The following is a 10,911-nucleotide window of genomic DNA, read 5'->3' as shown; positions in this document are numbered from 1 at the left end:
AAGTGAATGTAAGGACTTTGATAATATAATGAGTCAAAAAAAAATCTATGGGGTTGCTTCCAACAATGTAAAAAACCTCTATCGCTAATTCTGGACACAGCAAAAATTGCACCTATGAAAAGAAAATACTGCCCATGCAATGAAATAATGGTTAGAAAATACAGAAGTAGGAGAAGACGAGCATTTTCCATGTACATGTGGAATAATCCACATTTTGGCGCATGGAAAATGCAATGACTGAACCATAATTTACAACAAAAGACGTATATAATTTTGTAAAAAGATGTTGTACATGTGGGTTCATACATAGTTATTGTGTCAGTAACCTTTTTTTTAGCCTCTACATTTTGAATTTGTATTTTGTTGGCATATTTTGGACGGCAAATAGGAGGAGTGGTTGCAGAGTGGATATCATAATTCAAGTTGTAAGACTTGTGGAGGAGTGGTTGCAGAGTGTAGCCCTACTAGTAATAACCCCAACTTGAAGAAAAGTAATATAGGATGAATTAGTCAAATAAGACTTATTCAACTAGCTAGTAAATAATGTAATATTTCTAATCAGATATAGTATTAAATTGTTACATCCATGATTGTGTCACATTTTATCACAGGGGATGGAAAATTCTTTGTCTCCGGCCATTATCTCTTCTAAGTTTAGTCCAAGAGGATAATGGATTATTCTCAGTCATTTACTTATCTTAATCTTTTAATTGTAAAAAAATTATAAGGTAAATTCTCATGAGTCTTTATTTATCTCTTACTCTCATAACGATACAATTTAGTCTCTTACATTTAAAATGAACTTACTTTTATCTCAAAATGTATGTCACATCAACTTTTGGTGTCATGTGCTCGTGATACTAATTTCAAGGGACAGAAAAGGTATCGCATCTCATCCTTGCTGATTTGACTCATTAAACTTACCGAATTTGGTATTTGAAAATTAATTTTTTTTCTTAGCAGTATTAGCATGATGAAAATCAGTAGATCTCTAGCCTCCAAACGTACTTATATTTGAGATCGTAAAGCTACCGATTTTTGTACCCCAAAAAAAAAAGGCTACCGATTTGAGCCTATAAATCAGAATCACTAATCGATGAACAGATGCTTGAGGATTTGAAGAAAAGTTTTGTTTGAACAAAATGGGTAATTTCCATTTTAGAATGAGGATTTCTCTTCCCAAGCTCAAGCAACTTGAAAACACTCCAACCAATCATGTTCCAAGAAATTCGATCCTGGGCTCGTCCAAGATAATAATATATACACATTCATTTTGTTTACCATATTCACAATGGGAAATGACAATTAAATTCATTTTTCTAAAACTTTATAGGAGTAGATATTATCTCTCTTTATTCGAGCACGATTGCGGTCCTACTTTTTTTTTTTCTTTATTTGTAGTTAGGATTGAAAGATTAACCAAATTACTTGATATTCGAATTGAGTTCGATTTGGTAAAAATTTGTTCGAGTTTGGTTTGCCAACTAATCAAACTAAATTTGAACAGTATTTTATATTCGATAGCTTTCAAACTCGATAAAAAATTTGCTCAAACTCAATTCGATGAATAAACAAACCAAACTTGAATAAAATTTCAAACTTCTCAAAATAATCGAACAAGTTTGAACAATATAGTGTTCAACTTGATTAATCTCGTTTACACCTCTATTTGTGATATACTAAGTGGGGTTTGAACTCCACTGACCTAGTATTGGACCAAGTCCCAATGATTGGTTAGACTTCTACTCTTTTTTTTTTTTTTTTTACTATAACGATAACATTCTTATATGCTAATCTATTATATTCTACAGGGAGGAGAAGGCTAAAGAAACTATATAAGGGATTAAGAGGTATACAGATATGACTAAACTAAATGAGTATTTTATCACTTCATTTAATTTTTTTTCACTATAGATAGAATTAGGCTCCTACTCAAGTTCTAAGAAAAGATATAAGGTAGGGGCACGTAACATTTAAGTCAATGTCTACTCCATTAAAGCGGGCCAAAGCTCCATTGACTTGTCTTGTTTGCAACCTTACAGACTTACACCTGCATTGACTTGTGGAGTCCTCTCCGGTCTCCGTCTCCGCTCCATCACTTTGATACCCAACTGGAATAGGGGAATTACAAACTCATGCTGCCTTCCATTTTCATTACAATTAACACTTTCCTCCATTAGTTCTCCATACTGAAATCATGCACGGTCATTTCATTCTCATCGTCTTGTGGGCTCTTGTTGTATCGATGATACATGATGGAACACAACTTTGTTCAGGTTGCTTTCCAGAAGAAAAACTTGCTCTCTTAGACTTCAAAGCTTCCTTGAATATGACAGAACATGCTCATCTTATCCTTCCTTCATGGACTGGAAAAGAAGGTGATGGAGCAAACACTGATTGCTGCAACTGGGAACGGGTCAAGTGCAGTAATATTACTGGGAGAATTGTTGAACTCCAACTTAGTAAATTGAGAAAGGATGGGGAATCCTATGATTCTTATTATCAGGATTGGTATCTAAATATTAGCACCTTCATACCCCTGAAGGACCTCCGAGCTCTAGACTTGAGTTGGAATGACTTCAATAGTGAAGTGACAAGTACAGTATATGATGCCATCTTTCTCCAAATAATTGGTTTGCTTGAATATTGTTGTCGTTTTTGTTGTATAATTTTGTTTCTTGTTCTTGGTTTCTTTATACTTGGACTTTTAGTTAGCATTCTCAACATTTCAAAGAGTTTGGCATAGTTGGGTTTTGACACACAATTTAAGAAAAATTTTTGGGGGCAAACACATTTAACTTGGCACGGTACAAATGGTAGATATAGTAAGTGAAGTTAGTGATGTATTGCTTGAAAATCATATTTTGAAAATTTACAAATAGATAAAAGTGCATATATCAAATTTTACATCTACCCAATTGAATTTAAATGGTGGCAAGTTCCTAAATTTCATATGAATTTTCGTTGTATTGACCACTAAATTAATATCACGTTTAATGGGCACTTCAACATTAATTTTGTGAATTTTGCAATAGTTATTTTAACAATTAGCAGTTGTCGTTAGCTGTTAATTCTAAAAATATGTCTTTGTTTTTAAGAAGCGCCTATTCTTGAAGAGATACTTGTCATTACTGAAGTGCCTATTACTGTACTTGATTCAAAGACATGCAAACTTATTAATAAGAGGGACTAGGCATTGGTTTACTAACTTTTTATTTTTCTTCTCTTCTTAATTAAGTCAAAATATTCTAAAATCGTTCACTTTTTATTTTTCTTCTCTTCTTAAATAAATCAGAATATTCTAAAATCATTCGAGGGAAACTTGTCATTACATTGGTATCAGAACTTCTAGTCCGGCATTAAAAAGTGTATATTTACACACCAACAATATGGAGGAAAAATGTCCTTAAAGATAGTTGTCTTCGTGTCAAAGCCCAGTTTTTACGTTTTGCCTTTTTGTAAGTTTTTTTTTTTAACAGCTAAGGGTTCATGGGGTTTGGAGATGTTAGTAACAAGAATCAAAGTTGAAACAATTAAGATATTAAGATAACGAACGTTTTGACAGGTCATAATCAAGATTAGTGAAGCATATATTCAGTCAATGCAGGACACCAGAGTTGAACCACTGTCGTGAATCTATAGCAGTCAAATTTGGTGTTATCAACTAAGTCAAGGTCTTCAATGGATGCTGGTCACCCAATTACCAATTTATAACTAAACACATACCTAACCTCATTAATTGGATGGGCCACCTTAGTTGGGGTGAAATTTAAAACTCCCCACTTGAAGAAAAGTCATATGGTGTAATTAGTCAAAAACCCACTTATTCAACTGGCAAATTTTACAATATTTTTATCAGATATAACATTTATTACATCCATGGTTGTGACTGTTATCAAAATATTCTGACAAAAAACCATACATCTTTCACTATATAAAGGGGGCAATTTTATCTGTCTGTTCTTCACTTCTGAAACTAAATAACCGTCCAATTCTCATTTCCTTTCTATAGTTTTGGCTTATGTTATAAACGTATAGGTACTATAACTATGAGATCCTTTGTTTCTCACCCATATAGACAATGAGATTGCCTATTAGACAATTACATTTTTTTGCCTGCACAGATGTTGAAATGGGCATTGAACCCCAGTAAAGATTTATGCCTTTGCTTCATCGGATGCTGAGAATTGACTGCTTCAGTTTTTCTTGCTTCAACCTATCATCAAGTTTTATGCATAGTTGTTAGCTTTAAAAAAAAAAAAAGCAAACATTTATACTAAATCTTTGTCGACATAGAAAATATAAAAGTGTGACAAATTTTACGACTTACATCCTTTTATTTGGGGCCGAATATGGAAAGCTTCTTATTGTTAAGGGCCCTTTGCTTGATGCTGCAGGCAAGAACCGTGGTGGACCGCTGCAAAGTTCCAATAAGTGTTTCTTTTGCCAGAAATTAGTAGGGAAGAAGAAGAAGCTTCCATATGAAATTTAACTTTTGCAATGAAGTCATTCTGGATTTATATTTGACCCCAAATTTTATGTATATTTTCTTTGTGGCATAGTTTAAAGGTGAATTTGATTACATCATCATTGTTTTTTTTATTATTATTAAAAACATTGATTACACACTCATTTGACTATAAAATCTAATTAAAAAAAAAACCAACAGTTTCACTTTAATATAAAGCCGTGCGTGTTGAAATGTAGGTTTTCAAATTATGAGGAGGAAATGTGTACATTTGGTTAGCCACGGGATTTCTTAGAATTTAACTCGTGCTTTGCAGGTTGCGGGAGTTGGGCTAAGTTGCAAAATCCATGTACCTCGATGATAACAACTTCAACAATAGTATAATTCCATGTATAACTGCAATTACTAAACTTAAAATGCTGTCTCTTTCTGATTTGTCTTACTTAGAGGCATCGTTTCCTTTAGAAGGTATGTTCACATACTCTCCAGAATTCTTATATGAGGCTTTCTTTAACCATTTTATGCATTTTTTAAAAAAAATTTTCTATCTGTTCTATTTTTTTTCTTTTCTGCTTCGTTTTGTTTTGGGTCTTGTTTAGCGCATAGAAATAAATGAATATATAAGCTTAGAATAACTGAGCATTGTTTATTTGTACTCTATTTCAATTAATTGTAAAGCACCTTATTTTTGTCACTTTTACCTCCACAAATAACTACCTGTGCAAATAGTTGTGTGAAAGATAAGATATCAGAAAAGATAAAAATGTCCAATATATCTATAGGCATGAAAGTTGTTGGCGCGCAATTTGCCCATTCTAAGAGTTCTTGGATCATCTTGTTGCTGCAGAATTCAATCGTCTGGAAAAATTGGAGCTTCTTGACTTAAGCTTTACTCAATTTTCTGGTTCATTGTCCTTTAAAGGTGCGTTTGTCCAATTTGAGATAAATGATCAGAGTATTAGCTGTCATTTTCTCTTTCTATATCGAGTTTATGAGGATAGGGTGGAACTATCTAACTTTTTCCTATATCAAAACTAGCATGTAAAACTAATTTGACGTTAAAGTATGTCCAAATTCCTATACAAAAATAAATTTCTGAAATCAATAAAATATGCTCAAATTTCTAGATTAGCTGTATCTTAGAAACACTCCATTCGTTTTAGTAGGTTTAATTCACTTTTAGTCGAAAAGTGAAACACGAATAAACTGTGGAAGATCTATGTGTGAATTTAAAAGGATTAGATATGTAAATTTTTCTTTTCATTTTTAACTCAGAAATCCATTCATGTGATGTATGTGAGATAGTCATTCATGTGAGAAACACTCCATTCGTTTTAGTAGGTTTAATTCACTTTTAGTCGAAACTTTTTTATTTAGTAGGTAAAGTGAATCACTAGTCACTTAACTTTTTTAGATTATCATTTAGTGTACTACACTAGTTTTTATGCCAATTGATCAATTACGTCATTCCATCTATTTTTCTCAATTAAAAGAGAAAAATTTATCGCATGTCAATCGCATGTTACATTTACAGGGACATACTCATCACTTCATATATGAAAATAGTATAATGAACTAAGTAAGCATTTAGAAAAGTTTAGTGACTTCTGACATATTTTATAGAAAACTTTTTGTAAACTAAAGAAAAAATACAAAAATTATCTTGGCAAAAAGTTATGACACCAGTGGTCCCTGCAATCCTCAATCTTTTGAGAAAATAATAGAAGTACTTTAGTTAGAAAATAAGTTGATTTATAAAAAAAAAAATAGAGAAAGAAAAACTACAAAAAAAATTATGGTAAAATTTTAAATATTTGATTGGCCAAAAAGTAAAGAAGAATCTAAAGTGGAATTTCTGACAAAAGAAATTCAGCATTTCCGTTTCGAAAAAGAAATATTTTCTTGTTATTCTTCTCTACTTATTCATCAACATAAATGTTTCCTTAAATATTTTTGCCTGACTTTTTTTTTTTAGCTTTTCTTTCTTGTTCTTTATGAATAAATCCTTCATGCCAAAACACTTCTTTTTTTTTTTAAGAATTAAAAATGCAAGGACTAATTTTCTTTCAAAAAAGGTGCATCAATGTTCAAAAATTCTTCTAGTTTGCTTTTGAATGATATAGGGTTTGAAATCCTCTCAATTCTCCCTACTTGTTTAAATTACTTAGGAATTATTTGGATATATAAATCACCAATTATTTTATATTTAAATGTATTCAGATAATTGGTAAATTATTACAAACCTGAAAACCTCTTAAAAATCTAAACAACTAAAGTGATTTGTGTGGATTTCAAATCCTTCATCAAATTCCTCTCATTTAGCCCATCATGCATTTTTTTTCTCCACAGATTGATAAAGATGCCCCAACTTAGTGTGTGGGGCTAACATGCCATAAATTTTGTCTATTTCACCGAGCAAATAGATAGAATGTCTCAATTTGATCACTTTTAGCGCTTTGGCTTGTCAATTGACATGGAAAAATAGTATAGTTAAAAAAAAATTCGTTGATCTATGGTCAATTTTACCCTATATTTAAAAGTACAATAGTTTAGTTGACTACCTGAGTTTCTAAAAGAAAGAGGGGTTCAAAGATAGTTATGTAATTTTGATATTCTCAAAACTGTAGTATTAACATAAAGTTTTGACTGAAGAATTGAAGCTGGAAAACTTGAAGGTGCTCAATCTTGGAGATACATTGTTCAGCCAACTCTCAGCGATTGAGGTTTTAACTTCTCTCAAAGCGTTATCTTTGAGAGCTATTGGTACTAATGATTCCTCCATTCTTCACGGTAAAAGTTAGGCTATGAAAGGCTCGCTTGTTTACATAATGTTGCAATTTACTTTTAAAATGTTGCGGTAGAATGGAATGAAAATTGACAAGCAGCAAATCAGTTTTTTGTGTAGAAGATACGGTTTCACGGTTTGTGACAGAACCTTGTGAACGATTGTTGCAGAAATTTAATGATCTGAATTGGCCATATATTGACAAGTCACACCTAGCATCAACTATTATTGTATGAAAAGCTCACAAGGAACTTGTTTCTGGGCAGGAATTTGCAATTTGAAGAATCTCCATGAACTTGATCTGAGTTGGAATGAATTTAAGGGGTTTATTCCTATGTGCTTCAGCAACTTGACATATCTACGATTTCTCGATCTCTCTTATAATCATTTTAGTGGGAACATACCTGCAGCTCTCATTACTCCTCTCGTACACCTTGAATATATCTCTCTCTCTCTGGCAACCTTTTTAGAGGTTCTTTTTCTTTCGGATCTTTGGCCAACCATTCGAGGCTTCAGGTGTTCAAAGTTGTATCTTTGAACAATGATTTACAAGTCGACACTGAAGATCTTGCTCTTCCACCACCATTTCAGCTAAAGGTTCTCTATTTATCTGGTTGTAGCTTGAACAATCGGACTCAAAGAATCCCAAGTTTTCTACTCCATCAGAAAGAGATATATGTTCTTGATCTTTCTTTCAATAAGTTAGTTGGGGAGATTCCCACTTGGTTGCTGGAAAATAACACACAATTACAATCTCTTAATCTGCAGGATAACTCTTTTATGGGTTCGTTTCTAGTGGATAGCTCTCCAAAAGTAAACCTAATCCTATTAGACATCTCAAACAATGAGGTTAGTGGTCAGGTTCCTCACCATATGGGTTCAACTTTTCCATCTCTGAGGATCTTGAATTTGTCAAGAAATTACTTTGAAGGCAATATCCCCCAATCACTAGGAAACTTGACAGAACTATGGTCAATAGATTTGTCTTACAACAGGCTGTCAGGGGAAGTGCCAGAAGAAATTGCAACTGGATGCTCCTCGCTTATGAACCTGGTATTGTCGTATAACAATCTGGATGGAAATTTCCCTTCTACGTTTATGAACATTTCAAACCTATACATCCTTTATTTGGATAGTAACTATTTCACTGGGCATATATCTTATGCATTATGTCCTAGTGTAAGTGTACGTTATCTGGACTTTTCATATAATGGTTTTCAGGGCAGAATTCCTAGTTTGATTGGAAATTGTTCGTCATTGATATCTCTTGATATGTCAGCCAACTTACTAGAAGGGAGCTTACCAGAAGCTATATGCAAACTTTCACAACTTGAATTTTTAGACCTCTCCAAAAATCAATTGATTGGACCTTTACCAGCTTGCTCCCAACTTACATCATTCAAGTTCCTCCACCTGCATCACAACATGATCTCAGGTTCCATCTTAACGATGCTGTCTGGAAGCTTCAATTTGAGGACACTTGATTTGAGCACTAACAAGCTATCTGGTGGTATACCACGCTTTACTGATAAACTTAAAAAGCTCAGGGTCCTTCTGCTAGGGGGGAATGAACTGCAAGGTCATATTCCATTGCACTTATGTCAGCTGCAGAAACTGACAATTATGGATCTTTCTCAGAATAAATTTTCTGGGCCACTACCTTCATGCTTTAGTAAGATCTCTTTTGGCAGAGGGCAGTTTGACACAGATGCCTTTCTTACCAATGGGGAGCTTATTACAAAGGGAGACTCAATGGGATACAATAAATCTAATTCCTTGGGTATTGAGGAGTACACGTTTGACATTTTGTTAGATTCTCCCCAGGAAGAAGAAGTGGATTTCACAACAAAAAGTAGAGCAGAACGCTATGCAGGGAATATATTAAATTTCATGTCTGGACTTGATTTGTCGTGTAACCAATTGATTGGAGCGATTCCTCCTGAATTTGGTGATCTCAGACATATCCGGGCATTAACTTTATCCCACAACTACTTGCAAGGATCTATTCCCTCAAGACTTTCCATGTTGAACCAAATAGAGAGCTTGGATCTTTCTTACAACGATTTGAGTGGTGAAATACCTTCAGAGCTAGCATCATTGACTACCTTGTCCATCTTCAATGTGTCATTCAATAACTTGTCTGGCAGGGTGCCTGATACATGGCAGTTTGCAAACTTTGACGAAAGCAATTATAGAGGAAATCCAGGTCTCTGTGGGCCATTGCTCAAGAGAAGTTGTAACCCCTTTGCTCCACACCCTGAAAATGTTGGTGATCAAGACATAGAAGTTGATGGTGCAATTGATGTGGCAGCATTCGCTTGGAGCTTTTTTGCTTCATATATGGTGATTGTGATTTCATTAGTAGTAATTCTTTGTGTTAGCCCTTATTATAGAAAAGCATGGTCTTTTTATATTGATTATTGGATCCTGTCGAGATTCTATGAGTATTTCAGGTCTCGTTCCTCAGAAAAAAAGCAAACATGGAAAGTGTTCAATTGGAACATGAGAAGGAGATGAATTGGTCCTAGTTACTCTATTGGGATTCTTGAATTTGGAAAAAGGTTCAATAAATTTGCAAGTATTGAAAGAGGAACTATATGAGGTGAAATTCTGATGTCCAATATATTTTGCACTATAGTTTTTCTTTTCTCATATTTGCGGTTTAATTTTCTTTATTTGCACAATTACTATTTCGTTTCTGAATAGACATAATTTTTTTGCCTAATTAATGTATGAAGATGAAGATTAGAGCGGCTTTGGATAATTTTTAATTGGTCAAAAGCAAATGAATGATCAAGTTGCGATTTTGCAATACAAATAGCCAAATTGTACAGTCGCTCAACTTTTTGTTTTCCTTTTTCAAGCAACGTAGGGAGAGGAGTGGGGGATTAAAACTCAAAACCTTTATATTTTGGAATTTCAACCTTAGCCACTAGATGATTAATAAAAATATGGCACAGCAAGTAAAAATTATTTTATTTCTTGATTTATTAGTTTAATTAACTTGTAAAATTTGTGTATATTTCACTAATTATTTTTTTACAAAAAAAAAATCGTATTAATATGAAAATTAGAGCAGTTCAAACTATTTCTAACTTGATAAAATGGGTTAACTCAAATCAAATCTGCATCCACCCCTAGTCAACGTCCCAACCAGACCCCAGTCAACGTTGAATCACTTTGATTGATTTTGCATATATATATATACTTTAATATGGATTAACTTTTTATATACAGACAGTGTAGTGATTTTTTTACATTAGCAGTTTTGAATGAATATTACATGTGCATGATTTGAATTTTGAATTTAAATTCATGTTACGTGACATGATCTAAATTTATTAGTATAAAAAAATATTATACATAGACAATGCATAGAAAAATTATCCCCTGTAATATAGTGGGTTGACGTCACAAGCGTTGGTGCAATTATGGGCAATTGCGAGAGAGATTAGTTAGTCAAGTAAGACTTATTTAACCATTAAACTTTACTATAATTCTATACACTTGGGGGTGCCCACACATCGTGCGGGTGTTTAATGCCTGTAGCTAGAGAGGATTTTCATTAGACAAATAACAGTACATTCTCGAAAGAAATAGTCATCAAATATGATAAAACTAATAATAGTACATTCTAATTGCAGCACATACTTATACA

The 10,911-nt window shown here is 33.2% G+C and overlaps 1 protein-coding gene across 1 annotated transcript; it reads left to right on the top strand.

The window, feature by feature from the left end:
* The first annotated feature begins 8,126 nt into the window (after window positions 1-8,126).
* On the top strand, window positions 8,127-9,770 carry LOC113752321 (receptor like protein 21-like). The gene has a single exon (XM_027296438.1). It carries the CDS (start codon window positions 8,127-8,129, stop codon window positions 9,768-9,770), a length of 1,644 nt encoding a protein of 547 aa, XP_027152239.1.
* Window positions 9,771-10,911: the final 1,141 nt, after the last annotated feature.

The sequence above is a fragment of the Coffea eugenioides genome, chromosome 11 (assembly GCF_003713205.1).
Source record: "Coffea eugenioides isolate CCC68of chromosome 11, Ceug_1.0, whole genome shotgun sequence".
Taxonomy (NCBI): domain Eukaryota; kingdom Viridiplantae; phylum Streptophyta; class Magnoliopsida; order Gentianales; family Rubiaceae; genus Coffea; species Coffea eugenioides.
This window is presented reverse-complemented; position numbering and strand designations above follow the sequence as displayed.

Coding starts and splice junctions, on each gene's coding strand:
- LOC113752321 (XM_027296438.1), top strand. CDS start 8,127: ATGGGTTCAACTTTTCCATCTCTGAGGATCTTGAATTTGTCAAGAAAT.